At 33.9% G+C, this 24,705-nt stretch overlaps 1 protein-coding gene across 1 annotated transcript in view; it reads left to right on the plus strand.

The window, feature by feature from the left end:
* cemip (cell migration inducing hyaluronidase 1) overlaps positions 1–24,705 on the plus strand; it is a 380,066-nt gene that overhangs the window by 215,676 nt on the left and 139,685 nt on the right. The window contains 2 exon segments of the mRNA XM_056461019.1: positions 10,539–10,660; positions 12,264–12,411. Of these exon segments, the coding sequence (XP_056316994.1) occupies positions 10,539–10,660; positions 12,264–12,411 (270 nt within the window).

Here is a 24,705-nt window from a genome sequence, read left to right on the forward strand (position 1 = left end):
TGTAATAATATCAGTATTTATAAGAAGAGCTGAACATTTTTTATTTATTTATTTATTTTTTTTATATAAGTTTTGAAACATTACATAAAGTAATAGTACAAAATTCAGATATAAGCTATGTCCGGGAACATTACAAGAATTGCAAAAACACAACCGAAAATGATAACAACAACAACAACAACAAAAGTATTACTGAATACTTATATACCTATAAACAAAAGTAATAACTTAGGATACAATCATCGACTACAGCGGGGGATCAGTACCAGAGAAAAATTCCTTCATGAAATCTAACATTAAATCACTCTTTTTGTTTTTAATTTGCATTAGAGACTTTTTCAAAGTATCCATTTCTAATAAGAAGATATTGCATTTTGGTATACATTCAGCAAATTTCTGTTTATGAACAAAATATTTACCTTGTAAGATGTAGAAGTTAACAACATACTCCAATATTCTTTTCACGAGTTCACACTTGCAACAGTTTCAGAATAAAGCGTATTTGGCGTGCTGTCCGGGGAGAGGGCTCTGAGCTCGGGGAAGACACCTAAACTCGAGTCATTCCTCTTATCAGGAAACAAAGAGGAATAGGGATTCGAGCGAAGTATCTAGCCCGGCCCCAGAACGCTCCCCCCGGGATAGTAATGCTTAAGAGGTGAGGTGACGGGGTGGTGGAGGGATGCTAAAGTCGTAAGATGCTGCAGGTAAGACAGCTTTGGTATATATAGGGGTTTGGTCAAGAACTGATTGGATAATAGAATAATTGTCAATGACGTATTTGATACTGAAACTTCTGCGCGTGCTCCTCCCGAAATTTGTTTATCAAACATCACTTTGTGTGTGAAAAAGTCCAAATGACATCTTTTAAAGATAGCCTGTAATTGACATTTCTTTGCCCAAATAACATGTCACTAACATCATTCCAAAATTTAAGAGAGACATCAGTTATAGAAAAGATAAGTCTTCCTCATGTATATTACAAACTGTGCAAGTATTATCAATATCCATGAATTTAGATAAAGTTGCTTTGCAAGGATAAATTTTGTGAAGTATTTTAAAGTGCACTTCTTTAACCTTATTTAAAAGGCAAAATTTAAAGGGTGTTGACCAGGCAGCTTTCCAATTAATATCAATAATGTTTTCATTCCAATAATATTTCCCTCTAGGGGATATTTTGTGTTTAGACTGAAACAATTGTCTAATTTTTTTTATTATTATATGATGGAGAAAGTATGTCAAAACCGTCAATTTTTAATTCTGGGAGTATCTTTTTAACGCATCCATAAGAAAGGTGATTATAAATTTGCTGTATTAAACCAGCTGGAATAGCCTTAACCACTTGGTGAAATTCTTTAAAAGGAATTGGAAAGTTATGTATCCTCATAAAATCTTCATAAGATAGTATGTTTCCATTATCATAGAGCAAATCTGTAACAAAATATATGAGCTGAACAACGCGGACGCCATCTAACAAAGTGAGCGCACACCGGAAACTACGTCAGCTGTCATCTCGCGCCTTCGCGATCATACTCGCTTATAAACATTTATATTATTTTTCATATGGATATAAAGGGAACATTATCGAAACTTTAACATTGAGGCAAGAATAACGAAAAATGTTAAAGGAAAAGGAAAGTAATTAATTGTACATCCTGTCCATTTCCTTTAAATCGCCTTTCAAAATAAAATACCCTCCCGATAATAAAAAAGGAGCCAATAATCTAGTGCAACAACACACACACGCCACACTGGCAACCTAATTCTAACCTAATATTAACGTCTTTGATGTGTGTCTGCTGGGATGTGACACAAAATGTGAAAACGAAACCTAGGGTGAAACTAGCAAAAAAACACTTGCACTGCATTGAGTGTATGATAAAGTCCACAACCTTTTATGGTGGATTGGTTTTGGTATTGGCATCACGGTGGCTCAGTGGGTAGCAAAATCGCCTAACAGCAAGAATTTTGCTAATTGACATTGCTCCGGTTTCCCCCACAGTCCAAAGACATGAGCTATGGGTGAATTGAATAAGGTAAAATTCAAGAGTGTATGGGTGTTTCCCAGTGTTGGGTTGTGGCTGGAAGGGCATCCGCTGCGTAAAACATTGCTGAATAAGTTGGCGGTTCATTCAGCTGTGGCGACCCATGATTAATAAAAGGACTAAGCCAAAAAGAAAATGAATGAATAAATGAATGGAGTTGGTTTTGACTTAAAGTGACAGTTCACCCTACAATGAAAATCCACTCACTGTTCACTCACCTTCAAGTGGTCCAAATCTCCTTGAGATTCTTGCTTCTGTTAAACACAAAAGAAGCCATTTTGAAGAAAGCTGGAAACCTCTAACCATTGACTTCCATGGTAGAAGTTCAGTGAAATGATTCATACGATACTGTTCATTAAATCAACGATCTCTTTCAGATTTTCAGTGATGAGAAAATATAAATAAAGGGCAATATTCTGCGACTCAGCAGCTGCTGAAGCTAAAAAAAGCCCCTGCTGAACAGGAGTTATTTTAACTGTAAGAAAAGATATGTCACATTAAAAATAACATATTTTACAGAAAATAAAACATGACAGAAAATCTGAGTGATGGAGAATGATGATTTGTAGCAGAACCTCTGGTCAGATCGACTCTACGATCAGTTCATGTGGAGTTTTACTTCTTTTTGAAGCCTGGCCTACAGAAATCACACTTCACTTTTGATGTGAGGAAAAAACAGCTCAGAGTTTCACTTTAACATCTCCTGTTGTGTTTCATGGAAGAATGAATAGTGCAGGGTTAGAATGACACGGGAATGGGGTGAACTTGCTTTAACTACCGCATCTGCCAGAGCCGTACGCTCTTTCTTGTTGCCGTCCTGCTGGTTAAACTAGTTCTGGTGACCAGCTGTGTCGGCTTTTCCAGCAGCGCATGATTAAAACCACGACAGACATGATGTAGTACGACAAGATCCAGCAGAAAATAGTCAAAAGGACAATTTTGCCTTGTTAGACATTTAAAGTTATATTTGATCACTTATTATCATACTTGATGTTCAAAATGTTTTCATTTGTTTTATTTTTTAAAGCTTCAATAGCTCATATACATTTTATGATAAAAATACCATGAAAGCAGTACCATTGAAAATCATATTTTAACATTACATTTATAATGTAGTCTAAAGCTGGGGAAAATGAATGAATGAATGAATGAATAAATGAAGGAATGTCTAATGTGGTTTTATGACCAAAAATTTTATTAGTATTAAAGATAGTTGTGCTTTATTTATTTATTTATTTATTTATTTATTTATTTATTTATTTATTTATTTATTTATTTGTTTGTTTGTTTGTTTGTTTGTTTGTTGGTTTGTTAATTCATTTATTTATTTACTCATTCTTTCATTCATTTATTTATTTATTTGTTTGTTTGTTTGTTTGTTAATTCATTTATTTATTTACTCATTCTTTCATTTATTCATTTATTTATTTATTTGTTTGTTTGTTTGTTTGTTTGTTAATTCATTTATTTATTTACTCATTCATTCATTTATTTTTTTGTTTGTTTGTTTGTTTGTTAATTAATTAATTTACTCATTCTTTCATTCGTTTATTTGTTTATTTATTTATTTATTTGTTTGTCTGTTTGTTTATTCATTTATTTATTTACTCATTCATCCATTCATTTATTTATTTGTTTGTTTGTTTGTTTATTCATTTATTTATTTACTCATTCATTCATTCATTCATTTATTTATTTGTTTGTTTGTTTGTTTATTCATTTATTTATTTACTCATTCATTCATCCATTCATTTATTTATTTGTTTGTTTGTTTGTTTGTTTATTCATTTATTTATTTACTCATTCATTCATTCATTCGTTCATTTATTTATTTATTTACTTTTTTATTTGTATTTTGAGGCTACATTTAATTATTGAAACAAACAAATTAACAAATTTATTTATTTGTTTGCTTGTTTATGTTTTAAGGCTGCATTTATTTATTAAAACAAACCGTCACACTTTATTTTGATGGTCCGTTTGTTAAATTTATGCTACATTGCTTCCACATGCCAACTAATTCTCATTAAATTGTAAGTAGACTGTTAGGTTGGGGTCAGGGTTGGGGTTAGTGTAAGTTGACAAGTTGACTTGCAAATTTTCTTATCAGTTAAATATCTGTTGAAGGAGCAGTATCAACAGATATTAAGCAGACAGTCTACTAATACTCAAATGGACCATTAAAATAAAGTGTTACCAAACAAACAAATTTACTTATTTACTTATTTATTTGTTTACTTATTTATTTATGGTGGTTCATTTTGCTGTGGCGACTCCTGATGAATAAAGGGACTAAGCCTAAGCAAAATAAATGAATAAACAAATTTATTGATTTATTTATTTGTATTTTTAAGACTGCATTTATTTATTAAAACAAACAAACAAATAATTCAATAAATAAATTTATTTATTTACTTTAAGCTTTGAACTGCATAATACATGTAACAGATTACTGTAATTTAATCAAATAGATGCAATACATGCAAAACATAAATAAATAAATATTTGGAATAATTTATTTAAAAAAAAATGTAGAACAATGTTAAAGATGTTAAAAATGTAAATTATTCCAAATTCTTTTTGTATTGAACATAAACGGTACAGTTATATGTGTTCCATTTCAGCATCCACAAACAAATAAACTATTAATTAATTAATTATTTGTTTGTTTGTTTTAATAAATAAATGTAGCCTTAAAAATACAAATAATAAATAAATAAACAATTAAACAAACAAATAAATCAATACATTTTTTTACATATTTAAAAAAACACAACAATTTTATGTTATTAAAGGTGTTTTGGTCATGAAATCTAATTAGACTGGAGAAATTATGCTGAAAATTCAGCTTTATATCACATAAACAAAATGCATTATGGTAATTACTGCAAAAGTAAATAACCATCAGCGATATTGCAAGAAAATAATTGTAAAATTACAAATTTTTTTGGTATTTTTGATTTAATAAATGCATGTTTAATATGCATAAGAGAATTCCTTCCAAAGATCAGTTCAGAAGAATATTAATTAATTAGTTTATTCATTCATTCTTTCATTTTCTTTTCGGCTCAGTCCCTTTATTAATCAGGGGTCGCCACAGCGGAATGAACCGCCAACTTATTAATTAATTTATTTATTTATGCTTTGGATTATGTTATGAATTTACACATTACTGTATTTTGATAAAAAATGCAGCTTTAAAAATACAAATAAGTATATTAATTAACTTTAAAATAATGATTTTTTTTTTTAAATACTAAAAATGCTATTTCAAATTGCAGTTTTTTTTTTTGTATTTACCATAAACATAATCATGTTTATATTTTAACATTTCTATTAATGAAAAAGCCATTCATTTAATCAATCAATCAATCAAAAGCACCACAGCAGTTTTCAACCTTGATAATGATAAGAAAAGTTTCTTTAGCAAATCAGAAATTGTATGATGTTTGATGGATCATGTGACACTGGAGATTTAATATACAGCTGAAATCAGAATTATTAGCCCCCCTTTGATTTTTTTAAAATATTTCGCAAATTATGTTTAACAGAGCAATGAAATTTTCACAGTATGTCTGATAATATTTTAAGTCTTATTTAGAAAGTCTGTTTTATTTCGGCTAGAATAAAAGCAGTTTTTAATTTTTTATGAACCATTTTAAGGTCAATATTATTAGCCCTTTTAAGCTATATATTTTTTGATAGTCTACAGAACAAACCATCATTAAACAATAACTTGCCTAATTACCCTAACCTGCCTAGTTACCCTAATTAACCTAGTTAAGCCTTTAAATGTCACTTTAAGCTGTATAGAAGTGTCTTCAAAAATATCTAGTCTTTTTATTAATCTGGGGTCGCCACAGCAAAATGAACCGCCAACTTATCCAGCATATGTTTTATGCAGCGGATGCCCTTCCAGCCGCAACCCAACACTGAGAAACATCCATACACACTCTTTCACACACATACATTATGGACAATTTAGTTTTAATTCACCTATAGCGCATGTAATTGGACTGTGGGGGAAACAAGAGCGCCTGCAGGAAACCCACGTCAACACAGAGAGAAAATGCAAACTCCACAAAGAAATGCCAACTGACACCGCCGGGGCTTGAACCAGCAACCTTTTTGCTGTCAGGCAAGCGTGCTACCCACTGCGCCACTGTGATGCACCATATACATATATATATATATACTCCATAGTAGTTACATTTCTCATTAACTTAACAATAATTAGATGATAAGAAGAGATACCAGCACATCTTAATTAATTACGAATATTTCAATGTACCTGTTCTGCATGCAAAAAAAAAGACTAGGTAAAAAACAGAGAGCAAGATGAAAGTAGATAAAATTCAAGCTTCTAAATTAAACCTTGAATCTGATATGAACATATTTGCTTCACCTCCACTTCTCATCTCTGAATGTTTGAATAAAGAAAGCTGGAAACCTGTAACCATTGACTTACATAGGAAAACGAAATTCTATAGAAGTCACAGGTTACAGGTTTTCAGCTTTCTTCAAAATATATTTTTTTGTGTTCAACAAGGGACAGTACAGTGGCTCAGTGGTTAGCACTCTCGCCTCACCGCAAAAAGGTCGTTGGTTCAAGTCCTAGCTGGGCCAGTTGGCATTTCTGTGAGGAGTTTGCATGTTCTCCCTGTGTTAGCATGGGTTTCCTCTGGGTGCTCCGGTTTCCCCCACAGTCCAAAGACATGCGGTACAGGTGAGTTGGATTTACTAAATTGGCCGAAGTGTATGAGTGTGTGTGTGACTGAGGGTGTATGGGTGTTTCCCAGTACTGGGTTGCGACTGAAAAGGCATCTGCTGTGTAAAATATATGCTGGAATAGTTGATGGTTCATTCCGCTGAGGCAACCTCTGAAATAGAAACTTAGCAGAAGGAAAATGAATGAATAATTGAAGGAATGTGTTCAACAAAAGAAAGAAGATCTAATAGGTTTTTAATAAGTAAAGAGTGAGTAAATAATGACTGAATTTTCATTTTTGAGTGAACTATCCCTTTAATTACTATCCGTGTTGCATCTTTCTGTCTCCATTCAGAAGATGCCATCTGTTTGTTCATCAGTGGAGCCGTCATTTAGTTAACAAGTGTGCAAGATCTTATTATGGGCTCAGAATGAACTCATTTAGATGTAGAATTAAAGTCCTGCTGTATGATTGCAGCGCACAGATGGGGAAAAGTGGCCCACATTTATCCTGGAATTCTGGGAACAAGTTCAGATTTTGTTTTGTGATCAGTGATATGCTATTAATCTCTGAAAAGTTCACTTTTATTGTAAATATTCTTCAATTTTGAACTGATTTTTGGACAGAAGTCTCTAATGTACGTCAAACGTGAATTTATTCATTCATTTTCCTTTGGCTTAGTCCCTTATTTATCATGGGTCGCCACAGTGGAATGAACTACCAAATATTCCAGCATATGTTTTACGCAGCGCATGCCCTTCCAGCTGCAACCCAGTACTAGGAAACACCCATACACTCTCACATGTCCTCATACACTACGGCCAATTTTGTTTCCCCAATTCACCTATAGCTGTGGGGGAATCCTACACCAACACGGGTAGAACATACAAGCTCCACACAGAAATGCCAACTGACCCAGCCGGGACACCAGTGACCTTCTTGCTGTGAGGCGACAGTGCTAACCACTGAGCCACCATGCTGCCCCAAACATGCATTTATTTAATCAAAAATACATAAAAAATGCATAATTTTACAATCATTGTCTTTCAATATCACTTATTGTTATTTACTTTTGCAGTAGTTACAATAATGCAGTTTGTTTATGTGATATAAAGCTGATTTTTGGGCATCATTTCACCAGTCTAATGTGATTTCATCACCAAAATAATAATAATAATATTAAATATATTATTAATATTAAAAATTGTTGTGCTGCTTTATTTTCATGGAAACCTTGATATTTTATTTATTTATTCTTTCTTTCTTTCTTTCTTTCTTTCTTTATTTATTTCTTTATTTATTTTTAAGATTATTTGAGGAATTGAAAGTTTAAAATAATGTATAAATTAGAAGCATTTACAGCATGTGGTCAAATTAATGCATTTATTTTATTGATTAATGTTACAAAATATCAATGGTTTACATTTTGAATGAAAACATTTTAATGGTCATTTGTAAACATAAGAATGTGTGATATGAACAGTTTTGTTCTTTCGCTTTTAAAACAGGCAATTAATTCAATCTAAATAGTTGAGAATAAAGATTAGTGAAGTTAATTCAATAAAAAAACACTATTTCAGAGTTTCTGCTTACTTTAACAGTAATTTAATATAATAATTCATTGTGTTACTTGCCATTTTTCTGTGTTTATTTGTGAAATTTACTTGCAAATTGGTGCTTATTGTGGAACTAACGTGATTAATATTAATATTATGCATACATTTTGTAATTAAACAAATGTTTTAAATGTGTATAAATGATTTAATCATCAAGCTCACAAGAGGGAAATGTTTTAAGGTTTATAAATTATTTTAAAAATACATTTACCTGTGGAAAAAAAGTATTGTGTAATTTGTATAATAATAATAAGTATTAAAATTGTATAATTTAAATTGTATATATAAAAAGTATTTATAAATTGTATAATATATATTTTTTACTAAACTTAAAAAACATTCTAAACGTTTAGAGAACATAAGAAAATAAAGCTTTTACAACTTGATGATGATAAATGATAGAGAAAAATAAAATTTTTAGAGATAGAATTGGTTGTTTGAAACTATTTGTTTAAAACGTTTTGAGAACAGTTTGAGTTTTCACAACTTATTAGAACATTTTATTATTATTATTTGAGTATAAAGTAGTCTGGCCGTGAGCTCAAGCTGAACCAAACTTGGGTGCTGCAGCAGGACAATGATCCAAAGCACACCAGCAAGTCTGGATGGCTGATAAAAAATGAAGTGAAGAATTTGGACTGGCCTAGTCAAGGTCCTGACCTGAATCCAAGTGAGAAGTTGTGACATTACCTTAAATAGGCAGTTCATGCTTGAAAACCCTTTAATGAGGCTGAATTACAATAATTCAGCAAAGATTAGTAGGTCAAAATGTCTCTACTGCAGTGTAACAGAATCATAGCAAGTGCTTTCATTATTGAAAGTGCTTGATTGCTAAGACTGGCCCAACCAGTTATTAGGTTTTGGGGGGCAAGCAATTTTCACACAGGGCTATGTAGTTTTTATTTTGCTTTCCCTTAAGTCCACTTTTGAATAGCTATAGAAAAACAAAATAAAGACTTTGGAGTGGCTTAGTCAAAATTCTGACTTGAAGCCAATCAAGATGCTGTGGCATGAACTTAAAAACAAGGTTCATACTCAAAAACCCTCCAATGTGGCTGAATTACAACTATTCTGCAAAGAAGAGTCTGCCAAAATGTCTCCACTGCACTGTAACAGAGTCATTGCAAGTTATCGAAAGAGCTTGATTGGAGTTGTTGCTGCGAAGGGTGTCCCAACCAGTTATTAGGTTTAGGGGGCAAACACTTTTTCACACAAGACTATGTAGTTTTGTTTTTTGTTTTCCCTTAAGTCTGCTTCTGAATGGCTGAAGAAAAACGAAATGAAGACTTTGCAGTGGCTTAGTCAAAGTCCTGACCTGAATCCAATTGAGAAGCTGTGACATGACCTTAAATCGAGGTTCATACTTAAAAACCCTCCAATGTGGCTGAATTACAATAATTCTGTACAGATGAGGGGGCCAAAATTCCACCACACTCAATGCAAGTTATTGAAAACCGTTGATTGCAGTTGTCGCTGCCTAGGGTAGCTCAACTAGTCTAAGACCACTTAAAAAGAGAGTTTACAACTTCTTAGAATCATAAAAATGTACATGCTTTTTGAAACAATATAAGAGAACCAATCCAAGATCTGAAATAGAGTTTCCCACCTTTTTAGAACACGTTTTTTTAAATGTTATTGGATTAAACACCTACTACGGTATACAGCATGACACCAGTTGGGTTCCCACAGGTTCAAATACACAGTAAATTTCCCACCGCACTCCTGGAGTGGATTCTAAGGGCTCTTTTGCATTGGAGGGCTCTTTATAATTTGTTGTAGCTTCTAATCATTTTCAAGTATCCCCCGAACAGCACGATCTCTTGAGAATTCAGCCCTGATCGCAGCCGAGAGTGAAGGAGTCACGTCTTCTCGATTGCATGGCAGAGGTGTCTCTCGTTTTGTTTAGTTTTTTTATATTGTGTTTGCTTTGATTTGAATGCAATGCAACAAAAAGTAGGCTGAATTCCCTGTAGGTCTGGCAGCGCAGACGGCAAAACGGGGAGGGCGAACTGCAATTATCTCTGCATAAATAGGCTTTGACAGGCAGAATTGCAAAACAGGAAGATTAAAGATGTAAATGAGACTAATATCTACAAGAGCCTGTCTCTGTTGAGGGTGGTGGTGTTTTCGGAGTTTAATCTATGCGTCTGTATGTTTGTGTGGGTTTTCAGAGGCCGAATGGACAGAATGGTTTGACCGCGATGATGAGAGAGGATCGGGTGACTGGGAGAAACTGTCTGACCTCCACAAAGCTTTCCCTGAGAGGATGTGCAGTAACCCTCTAGATATGGAGGTAAACATATGTTCACTGTGAATACATATATAAGTATGCTTCAGCGTGTCAAACTTGAATTTTAGGTAGGAATGAATGCACATAGACGATCTTTAAATACCGTACTCTGTCAATAATAATAAAACGTGCATGTTTTATAACAAAAATACTAGTTAAGTAATAAAAGTTAAATAATAGTTAAATAATAAAAGTCACATCAGAAATGTTTAACATTATATTGTACAGCTGAAACTGTGTTGGCGTGGGTTTCCTCCAGGTGCTCTGGTTTCCCCCAAAGTCCAAAGACATGCGCTATAGCCTAATTGAATAAACTAAATTGTCCGTAGTGTATGTGTGTGAATGAATGTGTATGGATGTTTCCCAGTACTGGGTTGCAGCTAGAAAGGCATCCGCTGTGTAAAACATATGTTGGTGGTTCATTCCGCTGCAGCGACCCATAATGAATAAAGGGACTAAGTTGAAGGAAATTTAATTTATTTTAATTTAATTTAATTTAATTTAATTTAATTTAATTTAATTTAATTTAATTTAATTTAATTTAATTTAATTTAATTTATTTTAATTTAATTTAATTTAATTTAATTTAATTTAATTTAATTTAATTTAATTTAATTTAATCAAAAATATATTAAAATGTATAATTTTTACAATTAATAATTTACATTATACTAATTTAATAATTAAACATGGATTTAGTTTATATTTTTCAGCATCAATTCTCCAGTCCAAATGTGATTTCATGACCAAAACACTTTTTATAATATTGAAAATAGCTCTGCTGCTTTATATTTCCATGGAAACCATGATATGTTTGTATTTTTATTTAAAAAAAAAAAATAATTTTTAAAATGATAAGCAATTACATTTTATAGATTAATGTTACAAATATCAATGATCTAAAGAGATGTGCTATAGGTGAATTGAATAAACTAAATTGTCCATAGTGTATGTGTGTGAATGAGTGTATGGATGTTTACCTGTACTGGGTTGCAGCTGGAAGGGCATGCGCGGTGTAAAACATATGCTGGATAAGTTGGCGGTTCATTCCACTGTGGTGACCCCTGATTAAGAAAGGTACTAAGCCGAAGGAAAATTATTGCAGAATGAATTTAATTTAAGTTAATTTCAGATGTTTTTATAAATATTGAATATTAAACAGGCATTCAAAAGTTTGCCCAAGGTTACATTTACAACTCTGGAAATAAAAAAATTAAAGACCACTTCACTGCAAAGAATGCTGTTTTTGTTTTGTTTCTAGTTTAGATATGTATAAAATACAAAAAGGATAAAATATGTATCATGTAAAAAGAAGAAAGAAGTTTAAGTAATAGACGAATGATGTATGTGGTAATGGGGTGGGAAAATAATAACCTTGTGCCTCATCCCGCTCCATTTTGGAACAAGTTGAAATGTATGTTTTGTTAAAGAATTTTAATGTATGATATTTCTGTTCAAAAATAAATAAATCAAAATGTTTTCAACCAACAATATTGAAAAAAGAAACTGAATTGTGCTGACCCCAAACTTTTCAGCTGCAGCAGTGTGTGCTTATGTGTGTGTGAGGGTGTTTGACTGCCTTATAAATCTCCTGCTTTGCCTACAGGCTGAAACTCTTGACGGCATCCCTGCCAACATGACAGGAGAAGTCTTCTCCAAGTTTGACAGAAACTATGGCTTTGTGTGCCTCAACAAAGAGCAGCTGGATGGGATTTGCCACAACTACCACGTGCGTTTTCTGTGCGGAAAGCTGGGTATGTTTGAAGCAGTCTGCTCTTTTCTACCAGGCAGTCAGTCACACTCATGTCACTCCAGTACGACTTTATTTAGCGAACACACACAATTGGAGATTTTGGATGCAGTGCTGCTCTTTTGCATACAATGAAAGTCAATGGCAGCAGTATGCATTTCTCTTTATGCATGGGCAGATGGCTGCTTTTTATTGTGAAGCCTCTATTTCTATAGCCTGCTTATATATTATATAGCCTTTTATACAATACAGCGTGTTTGAAAACTGCTTCAGTTCAGCTCTACAGAAGATGACTGATATTATACAGGGCTGGATTTCTCAATAATGTATCTTCACTCTTAAAGTGTGCTGTATGTAAGTTTTTGAATTAAGGCCCAGTCACAATTCTACCCATTAGCCCTCCCCTTACCCCTACCCCTCGTTTTGCGCGTTCACGTCAAGGGGTAGGGGTGTCCCAATTCTCTTTAGCTTTAAGGCGTAGGGCTAAGGGGAAGGGGTGAATACCCCTTCGAATGAAGATTTTTCAGGACCACACTCGAAACCAAGGGGTAAGAAAATTTCCCAGAATACTCCAGCCACAACGGCAGTATTGCTGAACCCGGAAGTAAGGAGATCCACAAATTTGTATTTTTTGTCATTATTACGAATTTATAAAACAAACAAACACATGTTTTAATATATTCATAGTCACGTTCATGTTGTACCGTCATGCTTTATTTAAAAAAAACACTAAAATAAAAACTAAATCCATAAGTAAGGTTTATAATCTAATTAACACATATTAAACCAACATTATTAAATGCACATGCTGAGTCACAGATCTGAAATTCAATTTTAAACGGTTTGTTTTATTCTCAAGATCTGAGGTGAACTATCTGTTGCTGCTTTCTGTAGTATGGCAATAAATGGCATTCAAACTCGCATTATTAGCATTTAACACTGAATAAAGCACATGAGGTGTACCTGAGGTGATCAGTTTATCCTGTTGTTCACCTGTGAGAAATAGAAGCCGTTTCTAAAAATATACATTTTAGGTGTTGGTTAGGACTTCTTTTAGTATGGAAAATATTTCTTCTATCGCATACCGTCGATTTTAATGAGAAAATGGTTCAAATCAGCCTTTAGGCTCGATAGTCAAGCACACTCATGTCAATCTGGCAACTTGCGCTTGCATGGACTCGTCAGAGGAGGAGCTGTGTGAAAGTGTGTTTTGATCCAGGTGTACAATTCCTAGTTCAACCACTGGATGTCAAACTTACACACTGCACCTTTAAGGTCTTTGCAGTCTGGAGTTCAAAATGTTCATGTGTTTATTTTTTTTGGTTTTTTTTCCGAATGAAAAATTGGTCATGTACACAAACTCAAAAAAATACAATACAATGTCTAACAGTAAAAAAATAGGTTAAAAAATACAACCATTACTTGTGTGCCCAGCAGGCACACAATGTCTTAAGACGTTAATATTTGGTTAGATTTAGGTTGTGAAGTCAGGTGACCAAAATTCAATGTCTAGCCAATGTCTAAGCACAACGTTATTTTGACCAATCATGTCCAATATTTAGTTGATGTTTAATTGATAGTTGAAGTCCTGTGATACTTAGTTGATATCCAATGATATTTAGTTGACATGCAATGATGTTTGGTTGACGTCCAGTGATATTTAGTTGACGTCCAAATATATTTAGTTGACATCCAATGATGTTTGGTTGACGTCCAATGATGTTTAGTTGCCATCCAATGATGTTTAGTTGCCGTCCAATGATATTTAGTTGATGTCCAATGAGGTTTAGTTGACGTACACTGGTATTTATTTATTTATTTATTATTAATATTATTAGAATATGCAAAAGGAACACAAATTGGGATCACATACAAAAAAAACAAAACAACAACAAAAACAGATGTAAGAAACATAAAAGAACTAAAATAACAATAATGTGTGTGTGTGTGTGTGTGTGCGTGCATGCGTGCGTGTACATGTAAAGGTAATTAGATGGACAGGTCAGCGTACATACACAAGGGAGAAAAATAAATGGGTGTAATGACTAAATAGTGACCAAAAGTAAGTCTTTGAGAACGGGTTTCTCAAGCCAGGTGGCGCATTAGACCAGGGGCTCATCTCCTGTTTCCAAAATGCATCACAAACTGCTTGAGAAACTGATCTACTATGATAATTGGTGATGAAAATAAATGATGTTCAATAAGATGTACTTGTGTTTACTAACTGTTTATTTGGTTAAACATGTACTGTAGAACAACACAAGCTCAAAACAGCGATTTTTGATTACCTTAATCTGAGTAAAGTCATAACTGAACTAAACAGAAATGGAATTAAGACGTGGAGTATGCATATATTAGTGGCATTAACATGCTGTGTTAACACGAGACTCTTGCGCGATAAAAAAAATATGCCGTTAATCTATTCTCAAAGTTGGGTTGGGAGCTGGGTCTATTCTGCGCAAGCTATGATGACTTTCACCTTGATATTTTAGCACGGATGTATACCTGACCGGTGAGCCGTCTGACAAAAAAGTGCCCTTCTGAATCAAATGTCGTGACAAACTGGGGTATTAGACAAAAATAAGGAGCAAGGACTGGTGAGAGTGTTATGGAATTTAATAACGAACGCCGAATGGAAAGAAAAAACTTCTGCATTTCGCGGTGTGTGTGTGCGTGTTTTGTGTGTGCACATGTTTGTCAATGTTTTGTGTGTGGTCCTTTACTGACAGCCACCTGTGTGGATCTTGTCGGAAAATATGGCGAAAATTCCTACATGATGGTAACAGTTTGATTGCGGTGTTTACTTCAGTAATGCCACTAATATCTGCATACTCCACATGTCTTAATTTCATTTATGTTTAGTTCAATTATGACTTTAGTGGCATTAAGGTAATCAAATATCACTGTTTACATGGGAGACTCTTAATCAGAGTATTGTTTTAATCATATTGAAATCGTATTAATGTCTTGTTGCCCATGTAAACATGCTCAATGTTTGACACACCGTCAGGGCTCTGTGAACTTGGCATTGAGAAGCAGCATTTTCTGTATGTACATACATCAAAAGCAAGTATGAAATCGCTGTTTGGAGCTTATGTAGGCCTACAGGTAAACATTCATGTTTAACTGAATAAACAGTTAATAAACACAAGTACATATTATTGAACATCATTTATTTTCATCACCAATTATCATAGTAGAACAGTTTCTCAAGCAGTTTGTGATGCATTTTGGAAACAGGAGATGAGCCCCTGGTCTAATGCGTCACCTGGCTCGAGAAACCCGTTCTCAAAGACTTATTATTTGGGTAGCACACATATTCTGAATGCCTTCGGCAGAATTCAAATGAGCCATTTTAATCTAGATTAATCTAGATTAATTTCGAAATTAATCTAGATTAAAAAAAGTAATCTATGCTCACCTATAGTTCTTGTATTTAAATCACATTCATTTTAGTTTTGGTATTTTGTACAGTACTGTTCAAAAGTGTGAGGATTGTAAGATTTATTTAATAATTCTGAAAAGTAGAAAGAAAATATGTACATATGAAATCTATAGCAAGGTGCAGGACCAAAAACACGCAATGAAAATAATTAAAGATAAGAGAAAAAATCCAGTTCAATTATTCAATTACTTTTTAGTTTTTTCAGTGTTTTAATCAGAGATCTTTATCAGGCGATGAGCGTTTGGGTTCCTCATGTCACATTTTCACACAAACCAGCAGCAGTTATTTCATCAATAGATATACTTTCCATCTGTTTTATTCAGTTTAACACCCAAAATATGTGACTTAATAATTAATCTGCGAAACTGAACTTTGAATCGAGACGGATGCTTTTGATCTAGACCCAAAAGACGTTTTTTAGTTTCTGGGATGCTTCCTTATTTTGGGATTGTGCCCTATTCTCTGTGATTAAAAATAAATTAGTCCTAGTGCTTATCTTTTCCCAAAAAAAGATAAACTTGTCCACCCCCGTCAAATATTCTGCTCATGAAGCTTAAAAAAATGTGGCTAATGCGGAAGATAAAATGCCTGTTAAAACAAAACGTATGAAGCTATTCTCAAAGTGAATGCAATATAAAACTTTATACACATTATAAATGAATAAATAAATAAATAAATAAATAAATAAATAAATAAATAAATAAATAAATAAATAAATAAATAAGGGTGCCACGGTGGCTCAGTGGTTAGCACCATCGCCTCACAGCAAGGCGGTTGCTTTTTCGAGTCCCAGCAGGGCCAGTTGGCATTTCCGTGTGGAGTTTGCATGTTCTCCCCATTAAGGCGTGGGTTTCCTCCTGGTGCTTGGGTTTCCCCCACAGTCCAAAGACATGTGCTATAGGTGAATTGAATGTACTAAATTGGCTGTAGTGTATGTGAATGCAAAAGTGTAAGGATGTTTCCCAGTACTGGGTTGTGGCTTGAAAGGCATCCGCTGCGTAAAACATATGCTGGAATAGTTGGCGATTCATTCTGCTGTTGGCGACCCCTGATAAATAAGGAACTAGGCCGTAGGAAAACGAATGAAATCAATAAATAAATAAAACATTATTTCTGTCATGAACACTCTCTGGATTTAGTAATGAATATGTATATGGTAATGTTGACGTATTTGATCTTGGCATTATAGATCTGCTACGCTGCTGCTGCTTTGATTATTATGGCAGAGCAAGTACCAAAACCTGCTACCTAAGTGCTTAGAATGACCAAGAGGCGACACTCTATAGAACGTTGCAACAGCAGCGCCCAGCAACAGCCCTGGATTCTGCCATTTTGGAGTGAAAGAGGTCGGCTGTCCATTGGATCTTATTGCTGTCGCGATGGCAAGCAGCTGCTTTGTTTTTTTATTTATTTATTTAAAAAGTGCATTAAAGCTGAGATACAACCTGAAACACGACAATACAACACTTACTATCACAATCATCAGCACTTTTAATAGTTTATTTTACAGACCTATAATATGCTGTTGCTCTATTGGAATTTTAATTTCAAAATGGCAGCCGCGCCATCTAGTGGCTGTTTCCCAAATTGCACTTGAGTGTCACCTCTTGGTGATTCTTTGCTCTTTGCTGCCACTGCCAGTATATATATATATATATATATATATATATATATATATATATATATATATATATATATATATATATATATATATATATATATATATATATACAGACATGGCGTCTGAGAATATAACGTGCTGCTGCAAACATAATATATATGTAACCCCTGTAGCAGATCTAAACACAGGTGGAGCTGGGGTGGAGGAAGGTCTCTGAAAACGCGCCACAGCTTAACAGTGTAAAATGACGTGGAGCATTTAATCTGATGAGGAGCAAGCTCATTGGCTGCCGAGGTGACAGCAACCAATCTCTGCCATGTAGTTAATGACGCAGGAGCAGATTAGGTGGCCTATCAGCCTGCGCGTGCATTGAGTTTCATGGCAGAAATTTCACATTGTGGTACTTTTAGCACTCATTAGTGATGTAGCTGAAAAAAGAAATTTGACGCCAAATTGATTTCAGTTGCATTTATAAATGCATCTAAAATGCATTATTTATTTATTATTATTATTATTATTTTATTTTTATTTATTTTTTTTTCTCATTCTAATTCTACACAATTATTTTATTTGAGTCTGTTTTTTCACTAAATCAAATACACTAGCTACTAGGCTTAAATCTTCTTGTTGTGGTTAACCTCTGGAGCTTTTATCACAGTATACAGTATTATCATGGTATTGGTATGAAGTTGCATAAAAAGGTCACTTTAATAGGTATGATAGCAAAAAGAAAAACTTAGTGTGTTGCTTTTTTGTAGATTAATATTCACAGTAAACACAATTTTTCATTGCAAAACGATGATAAACTAAAAAACACTTTGCAATAAAGCCTCATTAGTTAATGTTAGTTTAAAAAAGACCGATTTATTATAGTTACTATGTTTAAAATAAATTAAATTAAATTAAATTAAACTACAAGTGAATTGTATTAGTTATTAACTCAACTTAATGAAGCAATTACAAATTTTGATTTTACTGCAATATAAGGCAATAACTAAGAAATTAACATAATATAATAAGTATAAAACACAATAACAGTATAATTAAAGCTTTCTGTAATGAACTATAGACCTATAAATAGTATTTTACCAATATGCAGATTTGTCTATACTAAAATAAAAAAACAAATAAATTATTAAATAAATAAATGAATGAATGAACGAACGAATGAATAAATACATTTTTCACAAATTAAGTGGTTATATGAGTCAAAGATTTCAACACTGTCCATGCTAGGGGTTAAAGGTAATACATATTTTATAGATATATACATTTTTATAGTGCAGTGGTTAGCAGTGTCGCCTCACAGCAAGAAGGTTGCTGGTTCAAGCCTCGGCTGGGTCAGCTGGCATTTTTGTGTGGAGTTTGCATGTTCTCCCTGTGTTGGCGTGGGTTTCCTCTGGGTGCTCCAGTTTCCCCCACAGTCCAAACACATGCACTTAAGGTGAATTGAATAAACTAAATTGTCCGTCGTTTATGTGAGTTGGTGCAAGGGCGTGTGGGTGTTTCCCAGGGCATCCGCTGCGTAAAACATGTGCTGGATGAGTTGGCGGTTCATTACGCTGTGGCAACCCCTGATTAATGAAGGTACTAAGCCGAAAAGAAAATAAATAAATGAACGAAAACATTGCTTTAAATCATATTGACTAATGCTGTACAATTTTAAACATTTTATAATGAACTTATTACAGTAAAACAAACAATCCAAAAACAAACAGAAGTTCAATGCTGAATACACTAGTCAAGCTTACTTTGATTTGCTCGCAGATGTTTTGTGCAGTTTGTTGACAGTATTTACATTTTAGAAGTCTGATTCATTTACAGTATTTAATTGAATCATTTAATTTCAGTTGGCTTTTTTGTAGCTTAGCAATAAAACAAACAAAAGGTTACATTAAATTTAAAATGACAATCTTTCGCTCCAACCACCTCCCCATCATTCTCCCTTTCTTTTCAGATGGGAAGGCGAGGCAAATCAAAGGTTACCATGCGCCAACTTTGGCCCGTGGGCCCTTATTTTAACATCTCTGCTACAGTATATACCAATGCCACATACATCTAGTCTATGCTAAATTAAATAAACAGTAATTATTAATTCTTCACAAATGAAGTGGTTAAATGATTCAATTCAATTCATCTTTATTTCTGTAGCTCTTTTACAATGTAGATTGTGTCAAAGCAGCTTAACATAGAAGTTCTAGTAAATTGAAACAGTGTCAGTTCAGTGTTCAGAGTTGAAGTTTAGTTCAGTGTGCTTTAATTTTCACTGCTGAAAGTCCAAACACTAAGGAGCAAATCCATTGATGCACAGCTTCACAAATCCTGAACCATTGAAGCCAGTGACGACAGCGGCGAGGAACAAACTTCACCAACTTGTGAAAGTGAAGGAAAAAAAAAAATCTTGAGAGAAACCAGGTTCAGTTGGGCACGACCATTTCTCCTCTGGCCAAACGTCTTGTGCAGAGTTGCAGTCTAGGCGCCGGAGGCTGGAGAAAGCTGGACGTCCATCGTGGAGAAGCTGCAGGTGTGAGAAGGTCACCGGCGAATTAGTCTCAAGCTTTCCACTCCTCCATGACCACCACAGCAGCTGCTCAGAATACGGCCTGGTCCAGGATTATGGAAGTTATAAAAAATAATAAAAAAAATATTCCTCTGGAATAATAATTTAAAAAAGACTAAGATTTCGACACTGCCCATGGTATCAGGGGGTTAAAGGTAATAAAAAGTAAAAAGAAAACGTTATTTAAATTCAAGTACTGTTTTTTTAAGCAACTTTTAATAAAACATGAAACATAAAACATGAACATACACAACTAAAACACACAAACACTCAAAAAAATATTTTAAATAATGAAAAATGGAACAAAACACCTGCTTATTAAAGAAATTACTACGCTGAAACAAATGATTCAAAGATGATTCCTTGGATTTACTCATTTTTTAAGTTACGGGGTTGTTAACAATTTATTTGGGCTGAATTTAAACAAACAAATTAAGTAGAACATTACTTAATTTAATTTGTTGGTTTAAATTCAACCCATTTAAATTGGTTGCAACAGTTTTGCCGACAACTCTTTTTCAGTGAATATAGCAATGTCTTATACATCTAGCCTATGCTAAAATAAATAAATACAAATAAATAAGTGAATAATAATGCTTCACAAATGAAGTGGTTATATGAGTCAAAGATTTCTGTCCATGCTCTCAAAGAGTTAAAGGTAAAAAAGGAAACAAATGATAATGTCTTTATAAGTGATTTATGATGGCTTCCAGATCCACAGCTCGTTTCAACCTTCTCCGTCAATTTCTGGTAAATGTCAGCTGTTTACAAACAACTTGAGCTTTTACACTCTCCAAATAACGTGAGCACTTTACTGCCTATATTTAGACAAAAATGGATGGGAAAGCTTCAGAAATATACTTCCCACTCTACTTTGTAATAATTTACACTGATTTCATTCCACTAAACCTGACATGGAGTGCGCTAAAACATTTTATTGTCAATCAAGTCAAAGATTGCAGGTCCAACTTCTAAAAGAGTCACGTTTTGTGCTTGTCAATGATTTTTGACCATTACCCAGAGGCTACAGATGTTCCCAGAGTACTGGATTTTTTCAGTCACATTAAGGTTTTGATTTTCCCAAAATAGATCGGTACATCTTGTTTATTGTAGAAACTGCTTAGTGTTAATCTCAACCAGTGTATGTCAGTAAACGCATCCCAGACTAGCTGATAATATGCCATCGGTATAATTGCTAACATTCTGCCACGTAGCTCAGAAGTTTCAGCGTCTGATCGCAAGTCAAAATATTACATCTGAAAAGCATTTAGCAGAATTCATGTCACATTTTGACTGATTGGGACCATTGTATGAGCTGATTGATTACATTTGCTCATTTTCCCACGCATAGAGAGGAATTTATGCACAAATGTTGTTGAGGATACCTTTTAAATGCATTCAGTTCTTCTTTTAAGAGGTTAAAAGACATAAAATATGCACTAACAAGTCCAAGAAATGGGACTGTTCAGCTAAAAATTATAATATTGTCATCTTTAGCTGTTTCCATCCATCTATTTTTATGCGCATTTTGAACAGTTGCATAAAAAACCATGTGTACGACTAAATAGGATTTAGTTCTAAATAGGATTGCCACCAGTTTTCCAGCAACCCAGCGGGCACAGGACGTCAACATGGCATCAGATTGATGTTGTACCCCAACATTGTGGGGATGTTGCATTTTGTTTGGAAATGAAAATCGGGTTGACGTCAGAACCCAAAGTCCGGCCGACATTTATGTCCAATATCTAACCTAAAATCAACCAAAAATCAACGTTTAATGATGTTACCGCTTGATGTTGTGTGGATGTTACTACTATGACGTCTATCAGATGTTGGATTTTGGTTGCCATACCTGACGAATAAATGTCAGTATTTGACGTCAATATGGCGTTGGTTTAAGATGTTGGCTGAACGTTGTATTTTAATGACTTTCTAACACAACCTAAAATCAACCAAATATCAATGTCTAATGATGTTACTGCTTGACTTTATGTGGATGTTACTACTATGACGTCTATCAGATGTTGGATTTTGGTTGCCATACCTGACGAATAAATGTCAGTATTTGACGTCAATATGACGTTGGTTTAAGATGTTGGCTGAACGTTGTATTTTAATGACTTTCTAACACAACCTAAAATCAACCAAATATCAATGTCTAATGATGTTACTGCTTGACTTTGTGTGGACGTTACCACTATGACGTCTATCAGATGTTGGACTTTGGTTGCCATACCTGACGAATAAATGTCCACTTTCCAGCATAACCTAAAATCAACCAAATATCAACGTCTAATGATGTTACAACTTGATATTGTGTGGATTTTACCACTATGACGTCTATCAGACGTTGGATTTTGGTCACTTTCCAACACAACCTAAAATCAACCAAATATCAATGTCATTTGATGTCATTATTGGAAAAAATAACTTGCCCTTAAATGCTGGCAAGACGTTGAATTTTGGTCACCTGATGTCACAACCTAAATCTAACCTAAAATTAACGTTTTCTTTGACGCTTTTGATGGAAAATCATTTGACAAATGCTTTATTTGCAAATGTTTTATCCCATATTGCAGTTTTGTGCATTAATTTATTGCTTCTTTGGATGGAAACAGAGCTATTTACTCAGCCTAAACATGTTGCTCTGGGAAATTTGAGGATGGTGTGTTTGAGAAAAACCTGCATTCTTTGATTGTTGTTTAATTATAATTCAGGTGTTTTGTTTATCGATGTGGTGCAGGATATTCAGATCTTATTTTCTGTTACACCTCCTGACTTTAATGCTAAAGTTAGATGTAGCGCATCAGTGGACTGCAGTCATTTATTATATAAGACAAAATATACATAAGCTACAGTGGAAACACGTTTACTGAATAAATTCCAATATGCGCATCAAAAAATCATGTGTAGTTGTTTTTAAAAAGATCATATGATGATAAAAATGGGATGCATTAATGGACAAACCAGTGAAGCGAGCACATTGAAAAACATCTGAAATGTTGTTTTGGTCTTTCTAAAATCCCTCAGCTAAAGTCTGTCATCAAAATGGTTCAGTATTATTCATTCATTAATGTTCCTTAGGCTTAGTCCCTTTATTAATCAGGGGTTGCCACAGCAGAATGAACCACCAACTTATCCAGCATAAGTTGTACACAGCGGATTCCCTTCCTGTTGCAACCCAGTACTGGGAAACACCCATACACACTCATTCACACACATACACCATGGTCAATTTTAGTTTATTCATTTCACCTATAGTGCAGGTCTTTGGACTGTGGGGAAAACAGGAAAAGAGGGAGAACATGCAAACTCCACACAGAAATGCCAACTGACCCAGCCAAGACTTGAACCAGCGACCTTCTTACTGTGAGGCGACAGCACTACCCACTACGCCGCCTGTTATTATTATTATTATTATTATTATTATTATTATTATTATTATTATTATTGCCTCCAGAATTGTCTTGAGCGTTTCTGGTCTTTAAAAGGCACAGCACGTTCATTGCATTTTCGTTCATTTTCAGAGGCTCAACTTATTATATAAGAAGAAATATGAAATATAAGAAATAAATCTTGTATATATATATATATATATATATATATATATATATATATATATAAGAAAAAAATCTCCAAATTGGCTCTTTTTACTGTTGCAAATTCTATTTTTCTTTTTGATATTTGCCGCCAGTTGATCAGGACGTGATGATTTAGTTCCCTTTGACTCTTTCGGTGAAACTGCGCATAAATCTAATTCACACCTTTAGATGGAAACAGAGCTATTTAATCACCTTACACTTGTTTTAAACGTGTCTGACTTTTTTCTTCTGTTGATCACAAATTAATATATTTTGACAAATGTTGGAAACTGGTAGCCATTAGCTACATTTCCATCCACCTGTTTTTATGCGCATTTTGGATATGCATATAAAGAAACGGTTGATGGAAAAGCCAAGATGCGCATAGCTTTCGAAAATGCGCATAAAAAACATATGCGCATAACTGAGTAGGATAAACTTTTTATTCGATAGAAAAGATGCGCATAAACTGCGATGGAAACACTTTTACTGAACAAATCCCAGTATGTGCATTAAAAAGGTCATGTGTTGATAAAAATGTGTGTGAAAGGACAAACCAGCAGGCTGAGCACATCGTAAAACATCTGAAATGTTGTTTTGGTCATTCTAAAACACCTTAACAGTTTCAGTATTAGTGTTATTATATTATTAATGACCTCCAGAATCAAGAATGTCAGTGCTCCGCCTCTCAAACCTTCAAACGCCACCGCATGTTCACTGCGTGTCAGGATGGCCTTCTGAGGTGCAAGTCATTTATTAAATGAAAAAAAGATTGACGCAGCTTCTCTTATCGCAGCAAATTCCGTTTTTACTGTTGATATTTGACGCCAGCTAATCAGGAAGTGACTACTGTGTTCTCTTTGACAATTTAGATGCTTTATTCGCATGTCTTTTATGTGATAATACAGTTATGCACATAAATTTAATTTGCATTTTTGGATGGAAACAGAGCTATTGACTTCCATAGAAGATTTTTTTTCTTTGTTCGACAGAAGAAAGAAATTAATTTGGTTGAGTAAATGGTGGGTACATTTTCATTATTGTGTGAACTGTCCCTTTAAGATCAACAGTGCAAACCGTTGACTTTCACT

The sequence above is a fragment of the Danio aesculapii genome, chromosome 7, assembly GCF_903798145.1.
Source record: "Danio aesculapii chromosome 7, fDanAes4.1, whole genome shotgun sequence".
NCBI classification, from domain to species: Eukaryota; Metazoa; Chordata; class Actinopteri; order Cypriniformes; family Danionidae; genus Danio; species Danio aesculapii.